The following is a 27280-nucleotide window of genomic DNA, read 5'->3' on the forward strand; positions in this document are numbered from 1 at the left end:
TGTCCGCCCACATAATTAAATGGGTGGACATATAAGCTTTCGTCACTGAAAAATGCTGTAAATTATGTTACCTTCAGGACCTGAACAGTTCAGCCAGGATTAGATTTATAATTTGTATAAACTAAATACCTATTTGCAGGACTGTAATAGCTAGAGCACTAGCTGAAACATTACCAAGTATCTGCAACAGTTTTGGCCTGCTTTACTCTATAAGATCAACATTACAAATGGGAGCAAGAACACTGGAGAGAATGAAATTTGAATGTATCTCTTGAAAAGGAAGGGTACAATAATTTCTTGAAAATGCTGAAATTATACCCCCCACTCATTTCTCCAGGAAAAAAAGTAATCCTCCAAAACCGAAGAGGTTGGTTAAAATTCCAAGGAATTGAGAAGATTTAATTAACCCTTGCCCAAAAAATGATGAGGGCAAACACATACCCCTGTGATTACAAGCTTTATTTCTGTGTGTGGGGTGACGCTACCTAAGATGAATGGGAGAAGCAGCCATGACATGAAACTAAATTGGACCAAGCTATTTTACTGTTGATGACACCAATGATTTTGAGATTGGTACATTAAAGATAATAAGGCGGCTATGGGTTGTGCATTTAATGTAAATTTGTATTTATATTGTATTCCTACAGTATAAACCTATTCATAAGGTAGTGAGCACTCGGCAGGAGCGATGACAAACACAGAGTCCACAAGTATTAGTAGAAGAAGCTGGGCTGTGGACCACTTAATACATGATTATCATTAGTGCTAAAACTAGTTTGTCCAAAAATGCCCCTGTTGAAGTCTTTGTCTCTTCAGTGAGAGATGACACACATTAAACAGTACTTTGCCTAAGCTCCAAAACGTCATCAGATTTTAAAGGATGGACAGAGAAAAAAGCACCAGAATTACAAGGTCAATTACGCAAAAATACACTGGTAGCTTGGGTAGTAGGGCATATTGAGATAAGGTAAATCTCATTCAAGTACTTGGGGATACAAATTTCTACTAAGCCCAAGATCTGTTGGGACCTTAACATGTCTCTCACATTAACCAGCTTACGAGGCGATCTCGAGAACTGCAATAGTTGCCTGATCTCTGCCCTGAGCCAAGTCGTGCTACTCACAATTATTTCACTCCTAAAACTCCTCTACATCATACAGTATTATCCATATGATATCCCAGACAGTTTCTTTAGGACAGTCAGTGAGGTGGCAGATTCTAATTTACAGGAGGGGAAAGTCTTGAGGACCTCGTGGAATAAGTGGTTTGAATCGCCATACAATGGCAGCTTACAAATGGCCACTAAGCGGTTATGCTACTTGGCGGCCAGGCTGCTGGTCATACATGACTGCTTTTTTGGATCTAGGGGTAATCCAGCAATTCATCAAAAGCTGAATTTATTTAAGGGTCCCTCCTTATTGTATTTTTTTATGGCTTGCGAGTCTTCGACTCCTTCCCTTAACCTACTAAGGGCAATGTTGCACGCCTGGAAAGAGGCAAGAAACTACATTGGCTGGAAGGATACGCTAACAAGGGAAATACTACTATGGGTGACAGGCCTCACGTGTCCCACAGGTGGCAGCACTCGGGAATTTAGAAAGTGGGATCTTATTGATATTTGCAGAATGGGGAATGTTTGGGCCATCTTAAATCCTTCATGACACTGGCAAAAGACTATGGTGTCCACTGTCCCAAATGTTTTCAATATATTCAGTTAAGCCATGCTTTGGAAGTGTATAAAGCAAAACTAACATTGCTCCCTGAGTTTAGATAGCTTGATGCAAAAATCATGACAGAACAGACTGGTAGGAAAGCAGTATCATGAGTGTTCTGTGCACTGCTAGTGAATGCTCCAGATCACTTTGAAACAATGAGAGCTCAGTGGGAGATATGGAAGGTGATAAGTGGCTAGTGGTGCAGTGGATTCACATGTATTGGCGATCTCAACACACCTCAGCCGCATTCATCCTAAGTACCTGCACAGGTACTACTATGCCCTAAATCGATAAAGAGAATCCACAAGGAAGACTGTAACCATGATGGAATGTGAATGAAGAGTCTAATTTTCAAATCAACTTTGAAGTGAGTGAAATATTTGAGGTCTTTAAAAGTGATGCTTCACACATTCAAGGGAGGTGGGTTTATCAAGTTTAGAAATTGTCAAAAAATTAAAAGGCGTACACTGAATAACACTGTGCAAAGTAGATTGTATAATAAGCCAGCTCCAAAATATACACATTTATGAACATGAATAAAACACTAACCAGTGGCGAGTCTTCATACACAATGAGACCATCTTTCACCGAAGGCTGCAGAGTAAGGCTTTGAACAGTGGTATCTCTGTAGTAAAAAAACAAACAAAACAGAATTACACACAGACCGAGGTATCTTTAGTTATGCACGAGTCACAGATCAGTATGTACGTCTCTTGATTTATGTATTAAATGACAGATTGTGCAAATAAAGGTGATTCTCAAACCCTAGAGGTGATGTCAACTCAACCACTATGTTCCTTAAGGGCTGAGGGAAGGATACTGCCATCCTGTCACTAGATGAGCAGGATGCATCAGTAGCGAACACGGTGTTTGAATACCCACCCCCCAAAAGAGTCTCAGCACAACTATACATAGTGCATTCTGGGAGTTTGAGCTCTTATCTATGATGTGGTACTGTTGTCAGAATATCGGCCAACATACATATTGTGTCCCAAATATAGTCTACAAATTGATAGCCCTGTTGAAGTTAATAAATGAAATTCTACACCCAAAGAAAGAATGAGCAATATGTTTGTAGAACAAGTTACTTACCTTCGGTAACGATGTATCTGTAAGAGACATATGTTAGTTATAGAATCCTTACCTTAGAATTACCCTCAGGCGTCAGACTGGATCCGGAGAAATTTTTCTCTTAGTTGTACCCCTGCGTGTCAGTAGGTGGCGTTGGTTGAATCAGTGTTCGCCATCGGCGTAGTGTTCGCAGGGATGACGTTGCGGTGTTTATTTAGATGCCGCCCCTGCGCGCTGACGTCTATTCTGACACGACTTTACATGCAAGAAGCGCAGAGCTATTCAAGACACTGACCACTTATGCGCTAAACTAGGGGCCCTGCAAGGCAGTCCCTGACCCTAGAAGTCAGTTCGCAGAGCGGGGAGGATGGGTGGGGCGGTAAGGAACCTATAACTAACATATATCTCTTACAGATACATCGTTACTGAAGGTAAGTAACTTGTTCATCTGAAAGAGACTGTTAGTTATAGATTCCTCACCTTAGAATAGATGCCCCAGCAATAACAACCCCGGAGGAGGGTCTGCGAGCTAAGTTCACACCAGAAAGTCCTGGAGGACAGAACAGGCAAAATAGCCGTCCCTCCAGACTTGGCTGTCCAGGCAGTAATGTCTGGTGAACGTGTGCAAAGATGCCCACGTGGCCGCTTGACGGATGTCAAGAAGTAGAACTCCGTGAGCAAGAGCAGTGGTGGCAGCCGTAGCTCTAGTAGAATGAGCACAGAGCCCCACTGGAGGTTCCTTCGTCGCCAAAGCGGAGCATATTTTAATACAAAGGACAACCCATCTAGAGATGGTCCGCTTTTGAACGGCTTTACCTTTCTTGGCACCCATAAAGCCAACGAAGAGTTGATCGTCCACCCGGACATCTTTCGTGCGTCAAGGTAGAAAGACAGCGCACGTTTGGGGTGCAGACGGTGGAGTCTCTTTTCCTCCTTGGAAGGGTGCAGAGGTGGGAAAAAGGTGGGCAAAGTAATGGTTTGTCCAATGTAAAAAAGTGTAACCACTTTGGGAAGCAACAAGGGCCTTGTCCTAAGCACCACTTTGTCCGGATGCACAGAGAAGAAAGGGGGCTTAGAAGAAAGAGCTTTTATCTCACTCACTGTGCGAGCAGAGGTGATGGCAACAAGGAAAGCTGTCTTCAGAGTGAGGAGCCTGAGAGGACAGTTGTGAAGAGGCTCGAAGGGAGCGCACAGAAGATAAATTAAGATCAGGTTCAAGTCCCAATGGGGCATTACGAAGGAAGAAGGAAGAAAGAGATGAATAATGCCCTTGAAGAATCTATGTACAATAGGGGACTTGAACAAAGATGGCTGATCTGGTAGCTGAAGGAAAGCAGAGATGGCAGCAAGATAGCCCTTAAGAGTGCCCAGGGCAGAGCCCTGCTGGGCCAAATAAAGTATATACAACAGGACATCTGATAGAGGGGCAGAAAGGGGATCCACAGCCTTTGCTGTCCACCATGCCACAAACTTTTTCCATCTGCAAGCGTATACTGTCTTAGTGGAGGGACGCCTATCTGCCAAGATGACGTTATAGACTTCGGGAGGAAGGTCAAAATCTGTCAACTGTCGCCGCTCAATCTCCACGCAAGGAGGTGGAGGCTGGACAGGTTCGGGTAAAGAACCCTCCCCTGCTGCTGTAACAGAAGATCCTCCAGAAGAGGCAGTCTGAGTGGAGGATCGATGGCCATGCTTAGGAGCTCTGGGTACCAGACTCTTCGTGCCCAGTCCGGAGCCACAAGAATGACATGGGCCTGGTCGAGCTTGATCTTCTTCAGCACTCTAGGCAGAAGTGGTACAGGTGGAAAAGCATACAGGAGGCCGCAGTTCCACTCCTGACGAAAAGCGCCGCCGAGTGAGTGCCGCCTTGGAAATTCCAAAACGCAGAATTGCTGACATTGTGCATTCTCTTCGGTGGCTAACAAATCTAACCAAGGCTCTCCCCACCGCTGAAAGAGACCTTGCACCACGTCCGAGTGAAGACGCCATTCGTGATCCACCAGGCACCGGCGGCGGAGTTCATCCGCCCTGGCGTTCAGGTAACCTGCCAGGTGGTGAACCACCAGGGTCATGCCCTGATGTTCCAGTCATGTACAGAGACGAAGAGCCCATTGACATAGGGTCCACGACCTCATCCTGTTTGTTGCAGTACCACATGGCAGTGGTGTTGTCTGAGAACACCTGCACCACTTTCCCTTTGGGAGAGGGAAGGAATGCCTTCAGTGTCAGACGACTCGCCCGGAGCTCCAGCAGGTTGATATGGAGCCCGGACTCCACCGGAGAGCATGCGCCTCTGATCTCCGCCTATCCCAAATGGCCGCCCCATCCCAGGATCTGTCACCACTGTGAGGTCTGGTTGGAGAAGGGAGAGGGATCTGCCTCTGACCCAAGTTTGGTTTGTTAACCACCACTGCAGTTGTTGAACAGTCCCCTCTGAGATCTGGACATAGTCGGAAAGATTGCCCTGATGCTGCGCCCACTGGGACTTTAGGTCCCATTGCAGAGTCCGCATATGCCATCTGGCATGATCCACCAGCAGGATGCAGGAGGCCATGAGGCCCAGAAGCCTCAGGGTCATTCTCACTGAAATCCGGGATAGAGGCGGAAACATTGGTATCATAGCCTGAATATCCCCGACTCGCTGCTCGGGAGGATAGGCCTGAAACTGCACTGTGTCCAGAACAGCTCCGATGAAAGGGAGCGTCTGAGAAGGAGTTAGGTGCGACTTCGTCACCTTGATAGTGAACCCCAGCGAGTGCAGGAGGTTCGCCGTAGTCTGGAGGTGGGACACAGCAGCCTGGGGCAAACCCTCCTTCAACAGCCAGTCGTCGAGATAGGGGAAGACTGGAATCCCTAATCTGCGCAGATGAGCTGCGACCACCGCCATCACTTTCGTGAACACCCGAGGGGCGCTGGTAAGGCCAAAGGGGAGCACGGTGAACTGAAAATGCTTGTGGCCTACCGTGAACCGCAGGTAGCACATATGGGCTGGCAGGATAGGAATGTGAAGATAGGTGTCCTGCAAGTCCAGCACTACCATCCAATCTCCCAGGTCGAGGGCAGACAGGACCTGAGCCAGGATTAGCATTTTGAACTTTTCCTTCCGGAGGAAGTGGTTGAGGGCCCTGAGGTCTAGAATAGGACGCAGGCCTTTGCCCTTCTTGGGCACCAGAAAGTAGGGGGAATAGCAACCACGGCCAACTTCAGGCGTAGGAACCCATCGATTGCTCCCTTGGCCAAGAGATCCGAAACCTCCTGGCGGAGAAGTCCCAAATGATCCTCCGACATGCGATCGAAAGATGGTGGCGTGGATGGAGGGGTAGTCTCGAAGGGGATGGAGTAGCCCCTTCGGACTATCTGCAAAACCCACCTGTCCGACATGATGGTGTGCCAGTGGGGGAGGTGATGGCGAATTCTGCCACCCATTGGCTTTTGATGGCCCCGGAAGGTCGGTCTAGGAAGGATTGGAGGAAGCTGCAGGGGTGGAAAGGGTGGACTGGCCCGTTCGCTGGCCCCCAGACCTGCGTCGTTGGGTCCCACATCCACAGCTACGCTGAGTCTGGGTAGCTTGCATGAACCGGTGGCTGGTTTATGGCCAGACGTGTTGGCGTGCCCCTTCCGTAGCCACGAAAGGGATGAAAAGCAGACTGAGGTGGACGAGTCGCTGCTGTGAGGCCCAAGGACATAGCCGTAGCTCGAGAATCTTTAAAGCGCTCCAGCGCAGAGTGTGCCTTGTCACCAAAAAGGCGACGGCCATCAAAGGGCATGTCCTGCAGGGTTGCCTGGACAACCCTCGAAAAGTCAGATCCTCAATCCAGGCGTAGCACCAAAGGACTACCAACGTGGCAATCGTTCTGCCCAGTGAGTCGGTGGTATCCAGTCCACATCGAATAGTGAATTTGGCTGCGTCTCCCCCATCCGCCACTGCCTGGGAGACAACGGCCAGGGCCTCCTCCAGGCAGTGAGGCAGCACCTGCGCAGCCGTATCACAGAAAGTATGGGAGTATCGGCCCAAGAGGTATGCAATATATCAAGATGATCCAGCTTCTTGGATTCCCTATCTGGGGGAGCAGAAGGGAATGCACCCTTTGATGAAGAGGCTTGGACCACCAAGCTTACTGGGGAAGGGTGTTGGGTGAGGAAAACTAGGTCGCCCTGAGCCAGGCGGTGGCGGCGGGCGATCGTCTGTTCCACAGGAGCCCCTGTGCTGGGCTTGGACCAGGTGCCCAAAGGACGTCAGTGAGGGCTTTGTTGAATGGCAAGAGGGTCTCAGATGAAGTTGCCACCGGTTGAAGCACCTCCGTCAGGAGATTAGTCCTGACTGCCACTGAAGGGAGCTGCAGGCCCAATGCCTCAGCTGCCCTTTTCACGACCACAGCATAGGACGTTCCCTCCTCCGTAGCCACGGTAGGGGGAGAAAGCATGCCAAGGTCAGGAGAAGTATCCAGACCACTGGCGTAACCCAGGTCCTCTCTCCAGTCCGGCTCTTCTAGCTGGTCTGCTAAAGGGTCAGAAGACCCCTCCCAATCCTCATCACCAACGTCTGGGCGACAGGGAACACCAGGGATGAACAGGGGAAAATATTACCCTCTGGCATTGGAGCCAATGTTGATCCCCGTCTATCTCGGGGGTGAGGATGGGGACGGCATCGGCCAAGGGCACGGCAGGCGTCGGGGGCGTCGTCGCCGGGATCAGCACCGGGGAAGGTCTAGTAAGGTCGATCTGGATCCAGGCCTGGATCCTCGGGAGGCCCTCCGGCGCCGGGGCCAGAGCCGCCAGCATCCCCGACTGGCTCCGCGGAGCACGAAGGCACGCCAGTGGAGTCGGGATGCCCAAAGTTGGTGTGGAGGGCTTCGTAAAATGCACGAAGCTGGGCAGGGGATGCTACGGCTCCCGGAAAGGTAGGGAGGCACGAAGTCATCCCAGAAGGAGGCACTGAAGACAGGGCCATAGAGCGACGACGCTCCGTGTCCTGTGTCGCATCAGCCGACCGACAGGGAGAAGGTGAACAGCAACTGTGCTTCTTTGCCTTCTTCTTGTGCTTCGACTTACCCGAAGACTTGGATGACTTGGAGAGCGACAAGGTGTGGGACTTTGCGACCGGTCTCAAGACCTTCCTCTTGAGAGGGATCGGGAACGACGCGGAGCCGACTGCCAGGCCTCCAAAAGCTTTCGGGACTGCTCCTGCAAAGACTTGGGATTCATGGCCCGACAGTCGGAGCACGACTTGGGGCCGTGGCCGCTCTCCAGGCACCAGAGGCACACGATGTATGGGTCCTTCACAGACATCAGTTTGTGACAGGCCTCGCAGGGCTAGAAACCAGTCCGATAATGGGACATCCCTCGCGCACCAGGAGTCGAAGACTCAGAAAAAGAAGCTGACAAGAGTTGAAAAAAAGTGACTAAAGAGATAGCTCTCTACGGATCTGCGCAAGGCTGGATGGAAAAAGAAAGAATTGACATCAGCGCTCAGGGGCGTCGTCTAAATAGGCACTGCAACATTATCCTGGCGACGATGGAAGCGGAGTCGACCGACGTCACCTCTCGATGCGCAGGGGTACTGCTAAGAGAAAACATTCTCCGGATCCAGTCTGACGCCTGGGAGTAAATCTAAGGTAAGGTATATATAACTAACAGTCTCTTTCAGATAATGATATTTAAGACACAATATTTACGGCAGATTATATTTTATACAACAGTCCTTGCTCTCTGACAGGCTTGCCACATTGGTCAATGGGCCTGATGTACAAACGTTTTGCAATTCAGTAACAGGTCGTAAAATGGTCAGCAATCACAAAATATGCGAGATGCCATGATCTCGTAATTCAGCACATCAAACCAAATATATACTGATGTGGAACATAAATAGCAAATCGTACATTTTAATTTGCAAATATCCACAGAGCACGCGATTTGCAAATGCAATTTATTATCAAGTGGAAGCAGGTGGTACCCACATACAAAGTATTAACGGAGAACCAGAATGCAATACTCCCTCTCAAAATGCAACGGTGTGAAAAATGCATTTTATTGAATCCAACAAAGGCGAAGGAGGAGAGAGCATAAAGGCAAGTGTGTGATGCTGTAAGAGCAATGGGAGGAAATAGATCCCAAATATAGACTCAGCAGGTGGGTCATATTAGAACTGATAGATGACTTGAAACCAATTTTGAGCAGAGACGCCCAGCACAGACAGGAAATTCATACCCACGTCTAGATTCCCAAAACCTGCTAGCATAGGGGTGTTACCAAGGCATTTCTGCAGCGACATGGAGAATAACTGAGAGCACACTTTCATAGGATTTCTGATCATTTTTGGATGCTCTTTTAAGTAGGATACATACGGATACTTTCTTTCCAAATACCCAATAGGAGTTTGAGGACACAATGGAGCAGTTTTATTTTGTCTCCCATCCTCCGAATATCTAATGGCAAAGCAACTTTTGTAGGTGACATAATGTACACCATCAAATCATAAATCATGACACAAAACCTGCACCCCTCAACACCAGGGGAAAGCAGGTACTAAGTCACTCACAAGAGATCACACTCAGTGGTGGAGAATACAGTTTGAATACCGAAAGACAGATATAGGTGCCTGTACAAAATTGGGGATCTTTGCAGTATGCAACTGAGACCTACTGTAAGGTCACTGAATGTTGCACTATCTTGCACCATATAGCAACATGGAGAGGCCTCCCCGTTGACCCAGACAATGTCTACTCTGATGATGAAGACCTGTAGCCCCATTGACAAACATGCACACATTAGAGGCTACAAGAGCTGCTGAAGGAAGGAACGTAAAAATTACTTAACTAAGAACCACTTCTAGAGTAATTTGCTGAAGCACCGTCTACACATAAGAAACACAGGTACCCTGTCTCAAATATTACCATAGATATCTGATGATTTGTCTGAAAGTTTCCATTTTATAGCCAAGAATATTGAAGGTATCAATAACAGACCCCCCAGGATATTGCGGCATGGATTAGCAAATTTAGCGGCAAAAATATGGAAATTTAGCGGCACAAATATGGAAATTTAGCGGCATTTTTGCGGCACTTTATTTTACTCATAATCATTCCTTTTTAGCCTGAAATCAATGGAAACTGTTTTAGCAGAGTATTCCACTTTGCAATAGGCATGTTTAAAGTGTCTGCAGCTCTACGGAAGCACAGCTCAAGTCCTAACCTCGTGGGAGGGAGATGTATTTCTCCCTGGGATGTTCTAGTGCCCATGTATGCACCTCTGCCGGGGCACCGCTGCCTCCCAGATCCGTGAGGCAGGACACCTCTTCCTCAGGCACCCTAGGGCGCAGAATCGTAGTGGCTGTTCCAAATAAGTGAGACAGACTGCATAGGATGTCACCACCTGCTTACCTGGTTCAGTCCTCATAAGTCGACTAGAGCATGCACCTAACACCCTGGTACTATTCCTTGTACCGCTAAATTTGCTAATCCATGCCGCAATATCCTGAGGGTCTGACTAGATTGAAAGATCTGTAGAAAAGTGAGCTGCAAAGCAAGCTGGTTTCAGTTCCCCCTTTGAAGGTGAAGACGTAATCGTTAACTCATCAAGGTTCCATTTGGATGCAGGCAGGAGGAGTGTTGTAAATGGAGTAAAAAATGTAAGGAATTGTGCCATGCATGGGGTGTTTCCCAGGAGTCACACGTTTGCCGCAGAAAAGGGGTCCATCATATGTGAATTTGTATTCAGCCTACCTTCTGTATTTTATCTGTTTCAGGCATGTAAGTTCAACTTGAATTCTATGCAAAATGTAGAAATTGACTATTCATAGAACATGAGTTACTATTTCAAACTAGAAATCTTCTTCCTTATGGGCTAAACCTACGTCTCTCACCCTGCTAGTCACCTCTGACTTAACCTCTCACATCATTAAGCTGTTCAAAGTTTCCACAGAGTAGCTGGGGTACTTTAGAAGTGGTCTTTTTGGACTCTGCACTTTTTCATATTTATATTTATAGCGCAAACTCAACCCGAAGGTATTAATTGGAGCGCTTTACCTGAGCGGCAGTTACTTTACACAAGGATATAGTCATGTTTTTAGTGTTTAAGTTATTTTCCCAGAATCACAGGATGAAGAACCAACGTCGAGACTCGAACCGAGTTCTCCAGTTCCAGAGTCTGCAGTTTTGACTGTAACGTCACATCCTGTCACCTCGCCTCACTCACCAGGAGCTGCGAAGTATTCAAGCAATACTTTCCCTTGATTACAGTCACTGTAATCAAGGGTCCGCGTCTTCCCCCTTTCTGGTTTTGAATGTAATTTGAGTCATCTCAAAGTATTTGACATTTATGAGTCTTCAAATAATGAAAAATAACCATGCTCATGCACTGCCAATTCCTTGCATGCTATAAATATTGTGTCACAGATCGTTTTATTATATCCTTCAATAATATTTTGCCAGGTTTTTTGTTGTTGTCACGAAGCACGTGGAATTCTATGCCCGGCTGCGTCTCATGTATTCAATGCGACTAACAAACACACACGGTGTGAACAAGAAGTCTCAGCAATGTGTCATAAAGTAATGGCCGAAAATATCATTAAAATCCCAGAACATGCTGTTGTGCTCAGTATTGACGAACTGGAGACATTCAAATAGAAATACTATATATTTTCTAACATTGTTTAATCGCACATTTACGAAATGATTTTCAAATACTTTTTCTTGAACATACATTAACACAAGTGTAAGTTTAATAAACCCTTACAGTGTATGTGCGCATCTACCAGCTTAAGCTTTCACAGAAGTGGGAAGCTGCCTCATTGAGTAATTTTGATCCGCCGAGAGGCGGCTGCTGTGGCTTCTTCAACATTAAGTTCAGAGGTCGGTGCAAGTTCTAACAATACTCAAACCTTGTCTTTAAATGAGTACAGATGCTTTTATAAAGGGCACAGAAATAATGAGCTGGAGTGCCTTGTAAAAAATAAAAAAGGATTGCGTTTTCCAAATTTCGCGGGCAATTTAGTAAAAATCGCGGACTTTTTTCAAAACTGCCGATTTCGCGATTTTTTTGCAAATCGCAAAATCGCGAAATCCTGGAGGGTCTGCAATAACATAACATGTAATATTGCTCCCAAAATGTCCTCTTCAGTCTGCCTGCCTATATTGTGGCTCTTTTTGATGACTTCATTTTTGCTGGCCATAAGACTCTGCACACTTTACCACTGCTAACGATTGCGATGTGCCTGTGCTCGCTCTTTTTAACATGGTAAAACTGGCTTACACCTAATTGGCACATTCAATTTACTTGTTAGTCCCTAGTAAAGTGGTACTACATGTAACTAGGGACTGTAAATTAAATGCTACTAGTGGGCCTGCAGCAATGATTGTGCCACCCCTTTAAAAATAAATCTTTTGCCAGGCCTAAACCTTCCTTTTTATTAATATAAGTCACCCCAGGGTAGAATTTAAGCAGCCCCAGGGGCAGGGTGCAGTGCATTTTAAAATGGACATGTACTTTTAAAGTTTTACATGTCTTGGTAGTAAAAAACTCTTAAATTAACTTTTCACTACTGCAGGGCCTATCTCTCCCACAGGATAAGACTGTGTTACCTTATTAAATTTAATAAGTGATAACTTTCAATCGGAAGGAAGTAGGTATGTTGAGTTTGGTGTCTAAAGAATTGTAATTTATAACAATTGTTTATGGTGAATTTGGATTTCAAGTCACAGTTCTGAAAATGCGATTTTTAGAAAGTTGGTATTTTCTTGCCCTAACCATTTGGTACCTGCAGGCTGTATCCTGGGTCACATGACTATGTGTAGCTAGAAGTTGGTCTTTGTGTACTACCCCCAGACAGTGAAACAAGGGTAAATAGATATCGGCAGGATGGGTCATCTCTTACTTGGTAGGGGAAGGAGCTGTTACCTATCACACTTGCACATCACAAAGGCTCTGCCTGAGCACACTCAAAAAAGGTTTGACACTAGTCTTTTGTGCCCCCAGACAAGCTGGGGCCAGGGCAGGGAGGCAGGAAATTCTACGCATCTCCTTCTACTTCAAATTCCATGCCCCTTCTTCTATGTCAAAGCTGGCACCAGGTATAAATATTTGACTCTCAGACCCAACTCTTCAGTACACCCCTGAAGACTCAAAAGGACTGCTGTGCTGCTCTGCAAATAGGACTGCTACTCTGATGCCCTGTTACCTGAATGAAACTGCATCTAGAACCCAGCACCACCAGAGTGACTATAAGTGCTTGTTGGCTGACTTCCTGATCAGAGCCTTAGGGGCAGAAAAGGTTTCAACCACCTTGAACTCAGCACCTGGACTCTGTCTGCTGTGAGTCCTATCACCAAAGTGGTTCCACCCCAGTCCTGAACCCTGGAAAGTGGGCCTGAAGTAGCTCTGCGAGCCCAGCTGTGGTACTGTGAGCAGAATGAATGCAGGGGGGAGCAACACCTCACAGCCCGGCAGCTCCTTGGACCTGCAGCTATGCAACACAGTACTTTGCATCACAAGTTCCTCATCAATGGCATCATCAAAGACAATGCAGGACTCTGCACCTCAGCCCTGCAGCTTCCGCGGAAGCAAGGCTGTGTGATACATCCTAGACACGGGATCTCGCAACATTCCGCAACCAGGATTTAAGGAACTTTGTTTAGCAGTCCTAACTAGGACCCGTATGCGGCCCGTGCTGCATCGTGGCCGGCCTGAACTTGTAAATTTGTCCCAGTCTGACGCGACGAGAGAACCACAGTTGGCACATTGTGCTATTACACACTATTTTCACTTAAATCCTTAAAAAATGCATATCTCTGGTTCTATTAATAGGCTTTTTGTTGTTTTGTCTCAAATAATTAATTACATTTTGTTCTATTTTCCTAAATTGGTGTGGTATTTTTCTTGTGTTGCATTTTCACTTTATTACTGTTTGAATTGTTGCATAAATACTTTACATAGCAGAAGAGTGAAACCGAAATGAATGAAGAGATTGCAAGAGGAGTCACTCTTGTTTATAAAAGAACACTCACTCACCAACCTAGTTGGTGACATGCTTCATCGAAAGCGCTCTCTGGTGTGCTACGACGCCTGATTGCAGCGGAGCGTTTAAAAAAAATAATTTGTGGAGGTGCAAGAGGTGATGGTGCAAACTAGGTTAAAATTGCCTTTACTTGTCCTATAGTATTTAATAGTGGAGAAGTAAGGCAAGAGTAAAAAAATAGTGCGGTGGATGTTTTAAAAACTGGATAAATTGTCCAGTCACATCCCAAAGTGATAATGAAGTGTGGTCTACTTGTTTCAGACTGCTAACGCCCGTAGCGAGGCTTTCTTCAGGACCAAGTGTCACGGCGGTATGCACACCCTAAGGTGCACCCTGACCTGTGACATAGAAACCACACAACTCACGGTTACTGGGGAGCCTTCAAAATTCTTGAAAGCAACGTGACTAAGGTGGTAGATACCCTTACGTCATTGATCCTAGCGGGGGACGGTGGCTTGTAGTCACACGTACTCCAAAGCCAGACGCCCGTATGGCACCTGGATCTTCCCGACACCTTTAAAGGACATTCACAATACGTGACTTAAACAAGGATGGTTGGTCTGACAGATGCAAATATGGCAAAAGTGCTAGAACCTAACTTATAATAGTGCTCACTGCAAGAGCTGCTAGACCAAAGACCAAACAACATCCAACACTTTGGCTTAGAAAGGGTCTGTATTGCGGACTCCTCACAGACCATAAATTTGTACTGGTGGTTGGCGTAAATAGACTTTGAAGAGCAACACCTGGCAACCTCAAATTCCAGCTGTAGATCGAATGCCGTCAACTGCCACTGCTCAATCTCTACACATGAAGGTGTAGATTGCACATGTTTGGGTGCAGAACCCTGCCCTGCTGCTGTGACAGAAGATGCTCCCGAAGTGGTAGAGGAACAATTCATGCCCAGTATTTCCAGGTATCACACTCTCCTCGCCCAATCCAGAGCCACAAGGATGACCTGGGCCCAGTCTATCCTGATCTTCTTCAGAACTCAGGGTAGGAGAAGCAGGGATGGAAACACATACAGGAGTCCCATGTACCACTCTAGTCTGAATGCATCGCCAAGAGAAAGCTTACTTGGGAACTCCAAAACGCAGAGTTTTTTTACACTGTGCATTCTTGACGCTCACAAAAAGATCCAACTAGAGATTCCACCACTGTCCTGCACTACCTCAGGATGCAACCACGTTTCATGATCAACCCGACAGCGCCAGCTGAGCTTGTCCAACCTGACGTATAAACATCCCACCGGATGTTCATGATCAGGGAGACACCCCGACGCTCTAGACAACTCCAGAGGTGTAGCGTTTCTTGGCACAGAACCCCCCTCCACCCTGATTGTTGCAGTACCACTTGGTGGTGTGGTGTGTCTGTGAGAACCTGCATGCTTGACCTTTCTCTTGATGGGTGTCAGGAAGCCTTTCAATTCCAGCAGTTTGGCCCACATCTCAAACAGATTTATGCGGACCTGGGTTTCCTCAGGAGATCACAATTCTCTGATCTTCACCTCTCCCAGATGACCTTCCTAGTACAGCACGGACACATTCACCACCACCTTCAGCTCTGGGTGGGGAAGGTAGAGGTGTCAGCAGCTAGTCAGGTTAATGCAGATTCCGAAGCATTATCCTCCAAAACGTGGAAGTCATCCAACATGTTTCTTTGGTGCAGGGCCCCCTGAGATTTCGAATCTCAATGCAGAGCCTGCATACCACACCTGGTGAAGTGGACAGGCAGGATGCATGAGGTCCAGTAGGCCGAGAAGCCTATAAGCTGTTCTCATCAAGATACAGGAACAAGGCTGAAACATCCGGATTATAGCCTGAAAGTCCTGGACTCGTCGGTGTGGAGGAAAAGCCCTGAACTGCACTGTGTTCAGAACAGGTCCTATAAAAAAAAAGAATACATTGCAACGTTAGCTCACTGATTGAGAACTCCAACGTCAGGAGATTTGCCGTTTTTAGAGGTGGTCTGCAACTGACTAAGGCGAGCCCGCCTTCAACAGCCAGTCATCGAGGTAGAATAAACTGGTGTCCTCAACATTCGAAGATGGGTGACGACCACCTCCATCACTTTTGTGAGCACTTAATGGGTGCTGGGAAGGCCAAAGGGGAGCACTGCAAACTTAAAATGGTTCTGGCAGACCTTGTACCACAGGTATAGTTTGTACAACTGCAGGATTGGCCCATGAAAATATGCATCCAACAGGTCAAATGCAACCATCGCCCAAATCCAGGGTAGACAGAATTTGGTCCAGTACCCCAGATCCAGGGTAGACAGTATATGGGCCAGTGTGAGCATTTAGAATTTGTCCTTCCATAAAAAGGCATTCTGAGGAGAATATCTAAAATAGACTTAGTAGAGCCTACTTCTCTTGCAGCAAAATGCCGCCTGTGAAAGAGGCTCTGATGTGGGGGGAAGCTGTTGTGGGTCAAAGAGAGATGAGAGGGCATAACCCTGCTGCATGATCTGGAGGACCCATCTGTCGGATTTGATAAGAATCCCAGCCTGTGAGAAAATGTCTGATCCTGCTTTCCAGAGGGTGGTTGTGTACAACTAAAGGCAAACTGAAGTGGTTTGGGGGCAGACGTCACAGTAGAGGGGGACTAAGAAGAATGTTGTTCCTGGTGACCCTGTGCAATGTCTGCTTGAGATCTGTCCCCAGAAACAAAAAGATTGAATGGCTGTTGGGGTGGTGACACCAACCTACTAGAGTAGCCTCTGAAAGGCTGAAACTGAGACATTTGTCGAGCATAAGTAGAGAGGCCCAGGGAACATGCCGTGGCTCTGCTTTCGAAGGGTGAATCATCGTTTTCACCAAAGAAGCACAACCCATCCAAAGACATAACTATTAGTGATGCCTGAATGTCTCCAGAAAAGCCAGTGAGTCACATTCACGCATGGCACAACACCTCCCGGATGACTTCGACCACGAGGAAACCTGTCATAGGAACGGCCTCGAGATCAGCTCTGTCACTCTCGACTTGGAGCTGTACTTAGACAGGGCCCATAACTTTTTTCGATGTTCAGCGACGTACAGCTTTGCTTCACATTCCAGGATTGCCTTCTGGTACATCAGGGCACATTCTTCACATGACTTGGAGTCGTGCCCAAAACCCAAACTCCAGAGGCACACCTCATGTGGGTTTCTCACCAACATCTGTTTTCAACAGTCGTGGCATGGTTTGAACCCTGTAGTCCTTGATGGGGACATTGTTCCCAAGTACATTGGAAAAGAATTTAAAATAATTTGTCAATCAGCGAAAATGGGAGCAAAGCTCCGGATCTGCTTTCGAAAGCATGGAATGAAGGAAGCTGATGTCGTGGACAGGGTGGCTCTGCTTAGCCACATCCGGTGTGCAATGAGGTCCACATGGAGTCGCACAGAACCACCAGGAGAGGCTTACAGAATCACTTCTGTGAAAACTCCTTTATCCAGTCTGGCACCTGGGGAATATTGTAAAGACTAGAAATCTGCTCTTATAAGTATTCATCAGAAATAGCTACACGGGAAACAGGGGAAACCTTAGATCCTGTGTAGGGTATCCTCTGTCAGGGATGGTGTATTTTATGCAGGTTGCTAAGTAAAGTTATGTTTGAAATATACTTTTTAAATTTTCAATATACGTACTTCCAAAATATTCTGAATTGTAAACATTTTCAGGAGTAGAACAGTGTAGCCAACATACGTTTCTCCTCCCCTGGCCCATCTAGTTGCAAAGATTTCTCAAAGCCATACTACTCATAGGTTGTGAAAATTCTCTTAACATACTGCATTCATCTCAGTGTCACGTGGTCATGCGGTCTGCTAGTTCAGTCTCCATTTCTGATGTAGTCTGCAAATTGCATTGAGATAATTCTCCTAGTACTAAATAGCACACACTAGAAAGGGAGAGGCTTTCCCTTCTTCCCTTATGAATATAGGTATATCTAACACTGCAAATGATAACTACAGGGACAAGGTTACCCACTTCCCGAATTTTAAAAGACTAAGTGGACCTGAGATCACACTTATTTGTTAAAAGATATACACCATCGCCCTCTCTGTCCAAACATTCAGTTCTGCCAGCTGCCCCATCATTCTGCATCATCAGGAAAAACCTATGAATGTTGCTTAGCTTGAGATTGTGGATTTGCTAAAACAGAATTATGAGCAAATACATCAGAATCAAGGAATCCCTCCTATGTTTTAACATGACAGGACTGCAAGCTAGGTTTTTAAGAGTAAATCCGTAACCACAGATCACTTTGAATCAATGCTGTTCAGGATGCCTGGTTAATAGCTCCTTCTCAATCTTCTGCTAAATCTCAACCAGGACTCATACATCCTTGAGTCAGCACCAACCTAAATATCAGAGAATCTCATGCTTTTCTGATTAGCCCTAGAATGTTCTCTGAGTGAAAACACATAACATTCACACATTTACAGACCAGACAAAATGTAACCACCAGAGCTTAACAATCAGTTGTCTCATTGAAAACATAAACACATCTTAAAAACAGGCTAAACCACACTCCAGCCCAATTCTTATTCAGTCAAGTAGTTTTAAAAAACACAGCATACCCCAATGAACATCTTGCATGGATTACATACCCACAAAGCAAATATCCCATTCTTAACCTGCTGCTACAACCTCTAAGTTCTTTAAAAAATGGTGGTGTAACAAGTGCCTCTTCTTTCCCACAGATATGGATTTCATCAAGAGCTTGGGAATTAACTCACACTTTTAGTAGTAATGGACAGCAGTCCAGCCCAGGCCAGTGAGAAGGTGGGTATGTTCATTAAGGTGCAGCAGTGTATTTGTTGTTTTTTAACAGGTTTTTGCTGTAGGAGGTAATTTGGTTCACTCTGCATGCTATACAAATAAATACATTAATTCATATATTGTCTGCAGTCGTACAGCTACAAGCTTTTCAGACTAAAGCTCAGCACTCCCACCTCTTTCTAAAAAATGAAAATCCTACCTACACACACATTCCGATGGAAGGGGAATGTGTATCTCTAAAAGGGACAGTTACCTAGCGAGTTCTCCTGGCTCAATCCTTTGCCCACCAAAATCACTGTACTAAGACAGTCTGCCATTCTACAGAACTTGAGAAATTATTGTGATTGAAGAGAAGTGGTTCACCAGGAGATGTCTCACCGACCACACTTTTACCTCCAACAGATACATTTCTGTGGAACTCTCTTTCCCTCTGAAACAAATGGTGTTAATTCTTGTTCCACTCTAATTCAAAGACACCGATGCATTGCCTTGTAGCTATTCAGACTGCAATTCATTCTAGCCACTAAATGCATCCATCAGCTACACATCTGTTGTTCTTATCTATGGGAAGAGAGGCAACAACATATATTTTCTATGTCATGCAAACTAAACCCTTCATAATTCCTATAAAGGTTAAAGCTAGTCCAATAACACTATTATAACGTTATGCCATATTTATGAAATATATTAATTCAAAGAGGAACGCTGATGGCTATGGGCAGAGACGTCACAGAAGAGGAGGAGTAAAAGGCAGAGTGGCTCAGGGAATCTCACATTTCAATATTGGAAATGCCCTACTCCATGGCCTCCCTGACTCCACGTTGGCACCACTTGGGGGCATCCTACAAGTCGGAGCTCATGTCATCGATGGTCTGAAGAAATATGATCACATCACTCCTATCCAGTTGGAACTCCATTGGCTCCCCTTGCCGGCCCGCAACTTCTTGAAAAGATATACTAAGGGAGTAGGCCTTTTTCATCTATGCCCTCAGATTTGGAACAGCATCCCCGTATCCATCCGGACTGTCCCGGCACTGCTTCAATTTGGTAAAGACTTGAAGACTCACCTCTTTAAAGAACATTACATCACGATGTATTAACTGTCCACAACCCAGCTTCCTCTCTGATTATTAAATGTATGCTTGTCTTTGACTGTGTGCAGCCCCCTTCAGCCTTTTGCTTAAGGTTTGCACTATATAAATACCATATACAGACTATGTAAAATGTAATAAATATAGCTGACTAATGTCCCATCTCAGTGGTCGATTGGAGGCACAGCAATGGCAAAAAAAAAAAAAAAACGAAGAATAAACAATAATAGGTACCGCAGCAAACAAAGAGGGTTAGGAGTTCTGATAAAATCTGCATATATCATGATATTTAAGGGCTGATTAGGATGGAGGTTGGACCGCCACCAACAGGCTGTCAGTGGCGGTCTGACCGACGTCCAGCAGAGAGGTCCGACTGCCGCATTATGATGCGGTCGGTTGGACCACATCAGTCAGGGGGACTAACCAACGCTTCCGACAGGCTCAGGTTGGGTCGAATACCCTACAATAGAGTCGGTGCCTGCGGAGGCACCACCATAGGGGTTAAAACGGCCGTTTCCAACTGCCTTTTCATGGTGGTCCAACCACCATGAAAAGGCAGTCAGAATGGAACATTGGGGGCCCCTAGCAGGGCCCCCGTCCCCTGTGGGCCTCCGTTATTAGCCTGGGGGGTGGAGCACATGTGGTGCCCCCCAAACATCCATGCACCGTGTGCTAAGCACCACATGGTGCCTGGCACACGGTGCATGGATGTTTGCGCAATGCATTTTACCATTACAGCTTGTGCAGCAGCCCATTTCCGAGCTGCTGCACAAGCTGAAATGGTAAAAGGCATTTTTACGACCGCCTACACGGCTGTTGAATTGTACTCTGGCAGGTGGAACCACCGACATATAGTCGGTCGGACACCTGCCCGAAACGGCGTCCGTCATCGTAATCAGCCCCAAAGTCTCTCTATTAGTCCTTAGGAGTTGTCCACCAAACGACTAGGGCACCTCCAGACAATTGCATTTAGACTTTTCACCTGCTAAGGCATGTTTGTTAGAGCTAAAGTGTGACTGCTGCAATATCAGGAGGAGATTCGACAAAAACAAACAGGTGGACAAAGTAGGCTCCTTCCATGTGGAAAGTGGGATAGGGAAACGGACAAACCACTCAGTGGGTCTGATAGGAATGAATGGAGGAGGCAGAATGCAGGAACTTCAACTAGTGTGATGATACCTGCCCTTTCTCCTTCTCTTTAGGAATCAGCCTTTTTCCTGAAAACTCCTAAAGGAAAAGCGATACCCCCAAAGAATCTTTAGGTCTAGAAAATTGTATCAGTAAGGGACTTAACCATTCAGTGGCAAATGATTCAATATCCTGTCATTCGACTGAACTTTGAGAAGATTACAAAGATGTCCTTGACACGCTGGGAATTTTCTCTCAGCGCATATTCAAAGACATGAAAAACAGGACTGACCTTTCAACACTATGCATCTGTATCTCCAGTGGGCCACCAGAGGTTCCACCGTCAGAACCAGAGCGCGTCTCTTACATCTGAATGAGAGTGGCTACCTGAGGGTCTGGCAAAAGGGACATCCAATGGATATTCGTTACCAACCCAACTCCAAATGAGCCATAACAATTGTTGATAGGTGCTCAACTAGATCATGGTTCTCCAAAGTCGGTGCTGGAGGGCCGGATCCATGCCAGATTTTTAAGATAACTATATTTATCTAAATGGGGATATGCTAAAACTCCGACATGGACCCGGCCCTCCAGGACAGACTTTGGAGAACCGTGAACTAGATAAGAAATGGCTCCTATGTAGGTCCTTGTGTCTAGAGCTACAGCTTTGTCACCCTGCATATGTCATATTGTTATATTTTGTACCACTACATCTGGGTGGTGTGCACGAGTAGGAAAGCATTCAGATGCAAGTATTAGTTTCAGACTCCAAGAGAGTTACTGGATACAGCTAATAGGAGCCTTTAAAAAGCAGAACACTGAACACCACGATGCAAGGGACTGCCATGTTCCATTACTAATATATACAATTGTCATGAAGGCTCTCGTCCAGGCACCACCCCCTTTCTCCCAAGAGAGCACCATGCACACAATGTACTCTTGTGAAGACTGGGAGATCTCAGACAGCTCCCTTATGATAAACAGGAAGATATTTATATTTGGAACATCTTGCCTTTATCTATGTTCAAAAACTTGAGCTGACAGATGGCGTTGCACACATACAAACATTCTCATAGGGCGCGGGGAAGAGTCAAAGCCTTCATGTGCTTTGTTTAGGCGCGGATTGATTTACCCTGCCAGGCTCTGTCTACGTTTTCAGTGGCACTTCTCTCCAAATTAATTTCTGGAAAGGCTGTGGGTCTTTTTGTTCATATCTTGGTGCTACTGTGTATTGCAGACAATCTGCACACGATACAAAGGAGCACTTCCTTTGTCTTAGGGGGTGCATGGCAAGAAGTCTTAGCAGGAAAACAATGATCATTACGACTAAATTAAGCATCTAGAACTAATTGCATAGTCCCAACTCTGAGGTAATAGGTGATAACATCAATATCACTGAAATGACATCTCCACTGGTCTCTAAACCCCTGAACATAGTTATTTTATTGCTTTACTCAAAATCTGCGTTCTGACTTTGGTATATATATTTTTCACACTCTTCAGTCTAAAATTCTGAAAACAATACCAACATGTTACAGTGAAGATTATTGAACTCTGAGAAAAGCATGGAGAAAAAACCTACGTGTGCACCTCTGATTGTATACTCACAATTCGGAGTTCATTTACACAAAATGGCCCTATGCAAAATGCAATGCCAACAGTTGCACGTGCACTTCATAACACGAACTTGTTACACATAACCTCTGATTGTTCATACAATAATTCCACCAATTGCATGTCCCCACGAACCTTTAAACTTGAGTTACCCAAAATGTATCATTGTGCACATAATAATCCCATCAGTTGCATGTACACTTCAACATGCAAGCGTGAGTTACACAAAACATCTCAATCGTGCAGACTACACCACTACTAGCTGCCTGCACACGTCAGTAGAATACAATGATGTACAAACTACAATACAAGCAGTTACATGCACACGCCACCATGTAAACCTCATTTATACAAAACTTCTCACTCTGCAAACAATAACATCAGTTGCATGTGAACATTACATTTTCAGAAATCTTTTCACAGTGCAAACTACAATACCATCAGTTACATGTATACTTCAGCATACAACGTCCATCTGCACAAAAAGTCTCACTAAGCAAACAGCAATATATGCAGTTGCATGTGCACAGTAACATGCAATGTTCATTAACACAAAACGTATCGCTGTGCAGAAAGTTGCAGGCACACTTAATCATGGGAACTTCATTCACACACAACTCCGGTTCGTGTAATTCTTTTCAACATTTGCAGGTATACTAAGGGTGCAAGCATACAATTCTCTGTCAAAAGCTGAACCATAATGTAGGCTCCAACAAAGTAATACCCATTTCTAAAAGAACACACACTTTACTTATGTCCTCATATTGCACATACATTTCTTACTATGTGAACCCTACATAAACACATGATGCACACCACAAAAAGCGTAAAGCATTCCCAAACAAAAATATTAAAGTAATCCCATTCTTAAAAGACAAAGCGTACCTGTGAAAAACACCAAAACATCTCTTCATACCCCTCTGAGTGACAATACATGCATTTGTACTAGTCTACAGTACATTTATTTATTCTATTCTAGGCACTTCCATAGCGCATGGCTACCCAACTGGCCTCCCAGCGCTCTGGGTCTTGTCAGGCTCAACACTATACATGTTAGATGAACCGAAACGTCTTGAGGTGTTTCCTGAAACTCAGTTCATCCTTGTTCTTCCTGAGCGCTTCTGGTAAGGTGTTCCATAATTTAGAGACCAGAGAATGAGCATCCTCCACACCTGGGTTTGTTAATCATGGGAATATTAAGTAATCCTTGAATAGAAGAACGTAGTAGTCAGCTAGGACAATAGGGACAAACAACATGCTGCAAGAGTTGTGGTCCCATCACTTTCATTGCCCGATGTGCTATACATAGTGCCTTAAAGTGTATCCTTTTGCGTACTGGTAACCAATGCAAAGCCGCTAGAGAGGTAGAGACTGGCTGATACTTCGGTAGGCCCAGAATAGTATGGGCCGCTGTATTTTTCATCATCTGGAGTTTTATCTACGAGTGGGGGCTTCCCAGACATAGAAAATTCCCATAGTCTAGGCATGACAAAATCAGACTTTATAGAACCACTCTTTCTGTAGCGTGCTTTCCTAAGGGTTCTCAGCAGACCAAAGCAACTAGTGGCTAGTTTTCTGGCCTGGGCTTCCATAGTAAGGTTATTATCCATTAGAACATCCAGACTTTTCACTTCCGATTTAGAAGACAGATGTTCCCCCAAGGAATTCGGCTATCAAATTTCCTTCCAAATGCAAGGATTATTGCCTTCAACTAATACCTCAGTTTTGTCCCTGTTTAGTTTTAGACTGCTAGCAGACATCCAATCAGTAACTTGCCTTAAGAATGAATTAAGTTGAAAAGATATTGGTGTTATGCCTGTGAGATGATGATCTGTGTGTTATCGGCATAAGACACCATAGAGAACCCATGGGAGCATATAATCTCTGAGAGCGGGCGGATGTAAAGATTAGACAGTGGAGCTTAAAGATGAGCCCTGTGAGACCCCCTCTGTATTAAGAGATGAGAGGCAGAAAAAATGACCCCACACACTTCTATTATCCAAGAAGGAGGCAAACCATTTATGGCTGATGCGGCAATCCTGGCCTATTCTAATCTCTGAATGAAAATTGTATGGAAGACTGTATCAAAGTTTGCACTTAAATCTATCAAAATAAGTGCTGCTGAACTGCTGTGGTCAAGAATTTTTCCAATTCTTTGTTGACCACAAGTAGTGGCGTTTCCATGCTGCTGCTTGGACAGAAACCCGTTTGGGTGGGAAGTAGGATTCCATGAAACTCCAGGAATGGACAAATGTGTTTGTTAACAAATTTCTCCAACAAGTTACTAACACCTGGCAGTAAGGAGATTGGCATATGATTTTCTACTAACATAGGGTCTAAGGAAGTTTTCTTTAGTAAAGGCCTAACATGGAGTGTTTCCAAGAGTATGGGACGCAGCCACTCTCCAGTGAGTGGTTAAGAATATTCATCAGTGCTGGGAAGATTGAATTTTGACCTTTTGACAGAATGTCAGGAGAAGCCAGATCAAGCGGGGAGTCAGATTTTACTGTTTTTATAAGTTCTTTAATATCTTCCCTAGATACCGGCGGAAAGGAAGATACTTTCTCTTTTGCCATATGCACGCGTGGGGTGTTAGCGACTGCCATGTTGGATCCTGGAATCTCTGTCAACGTACAACAAATACTGATGACATTTCCAAGAAAATAGTTGGCTAACATATTGCAACAAGACTCCGAGGGCAGTGGACTTGAAGACAGACTGGCCAATTTCAGAAAAGAGTTGACTATCGAATAAAATGTCTCATATGAATTAGGAGCATTTTCAATCCTGGAGTTAAGATAGGAAATTTGTTCCACTCTTATGGCAAACTGATATTAGTTTGTTGCTTTTTATAATTCAGTTTACTTGTAGTATCATAGCTTTTTCTCCACTTCCTTTCCAATCTTTTTCATTCTTTTTTTAATTCAACTAGCTTTGCAGAAAACCAGGGACCATGATTGCATACTTTTGTGCAGTTTCATAGGGATAAATTTGTTCAATGAACCCTTTATCCATTTGTTAAAGTTTGGATTCATAGCCGATATCTCGCTATTCATATCTGGAGTAGCATTAAATAATTTTGTTTCCCAGCTAGCTTCATTTAATGATGACCAGCAGCAGCTAAATCTGGACTGATGGTCGGGTAAGCTATTCTTTCCTGCTTTTGGATGTAACAATATAATGGTCAGGCCATTAGATAGGAAGAGGTTCATCCGCTCTCATGTTTGGAATGCAAGTAAAAAATAAGATCTAAAAGGTGACTTTTTTATGAGTGGGAGATGTTACCATTTGACTTAGTTGAATAGCGGACAGATCATGAAGTAAAGAGATTTATGAAGCGCAAACATGTCCCTGGGGTATCAGCACGCTGTACAAGCATTCAGGTAGACATATATAGGACAAATCACTCACAGAAATCTTCAGTTCAAAACTGCAATCAAACAAAAGAATATACATTACCTAATTGGAGCTGCATATATGCCGTTGTTATAGTAGTGTCAATATTTAAATTGCCATAGTACTGTTGATTCAGGAACAAATTTGTTTATCAGAAGGGCTTTCACCTCTTTATTGAAGGAGACGGTTGAATGGTTTAGCCTAATCTCTGGAGTTGGAGAGTTCCAAAGTCGGGGTGCTGCTCCGGTAAATAAGCGGTTGTCTGTTTTCTTCTTTTTGAAATTTGTTTCAGTAACATAGCAGGAGCTTCGTGAAGTTTTACTGACCCCTAAGAGCTCGAGTTTCTGGGAGCGGTAAACTGGGATATTGTGGGGAAGTGCTTTGTGTGTCATACAACTGAATCTGCGCCTCATATGGTAGCCAGTTTAAGGAGTTAAGGGAGAGAGTAATGTGGTCCAATTTTCTAGATCCTGTAATGAATCCAGCTGCTGCATTTAGTGCAGTCTTGGTTTTGGCTAACCCTGTGACAGTTGAGCTCCCATATTTCAGCCTAGAGATTACAAGGACTTGAAGTCAGTTGGGGGAAGAAATGTTTAATCGTTTTTAGGTAGTTCAATTGGAAGACAGCCCCTTTGGTCGTAGCACTTAGGTGGGCCTGCATTTCAAAATTTTTATCTAAGGTGATACCTAGGGAATTTTTAGAGTATAAAACAAAGGGAGAACAGTTTAACACAGTCAGGTATTTGATCCATTCTGCAGGCAGAGGAATGCTCTTAGGTGGAGAAATTAGTTGAAATTCAGTTTGTTGTGCGTTTAATTAGGGTCAGCCAGAGTTGAGTCTTCAAGAAGGTGTCACTGAGTGTTTTGACATCTTCTGGAGAGGATATTTTTATGTAGAGTTGAGTATTGTCTTTGTACATGTGATATGAGATGTTACAGAGCTTAAAGATTTCAGACAATGGTGCCATGGGCAGAGTGAAGAGTGGGCGAAAGAGTGGAACCTTGAGGAACCCCTTTTGTCACTAGGGTCAGATTGGACAGGTCCTGATTGACCTTGAATCTTTGCGATCTGTTGTGAAGAAAAGATGAGAACCAGTTTAACACCGTTTCAGAGACTCAACCTGATTTCTAATAGAACAAGCAGGTAGTCGTGATTCACCGTGTCAATGCTGATGAGAGATCAAGCAGTATTAACAGCACGATTTATAACGGTCGAGAATCTGTAAAGTCATGTCCGATATGTGGACTATAGCTGTTACCATACTTAGACCTTGTCTGAACCTGGATCGACAAGTATCTAGGAGGTTGAACTGCTTAATATGCTGGCTCAGTGCAATATGAACATATTTCTCCAGGAGCTTCGCTTTTAAGGGAATATGGGAAATCGGTTGGAAGTTGTTAGGGTCAGTATGATCAGCGTTTTGTTTTTGGAGAACTGGAGAAACTTGAGCAGTTTTTAGGCAGTTTGGAATGGAGCCTTGCATTAGTTAA

The 27280-nt window shown here is 45.0% G+C and overlaps 1 protein-coding gene across 1 annotated transcript in view; it reads right to left on the reverse strand.

The window, feature by feature from the left end:
- Positions 1–27280, reverse strand: part of VWA8 (von Willebrand factor A domain containing 8) — a 1291603-nt gene that overhangs the window by 606999 nt on the left and 657324 nt on the right. Inside the window, exon 22 of the mRNA XM_085621802.1 lies at positions 2265–2340. Coding sequence (XP_085477928.1) covers positions 2265–2340 — 76 coding nt within the window. The remainder of the gene's footprint in view (positions 1–2264; positions 2341–27280) is intronic.

Source organism: Triturus cristatus, chromosome 8, assembly GCF_964204655.1.
Source record: "Triturus cristatus chromosome 8, aTriCri1.1, whole genome shotgun sequence".
Lineage (NCBI taxonomy): Eukaryota > Metazoa > Chordata > Amphibia > Caudata > Salamandridae > Triturus > Triturus cristatus.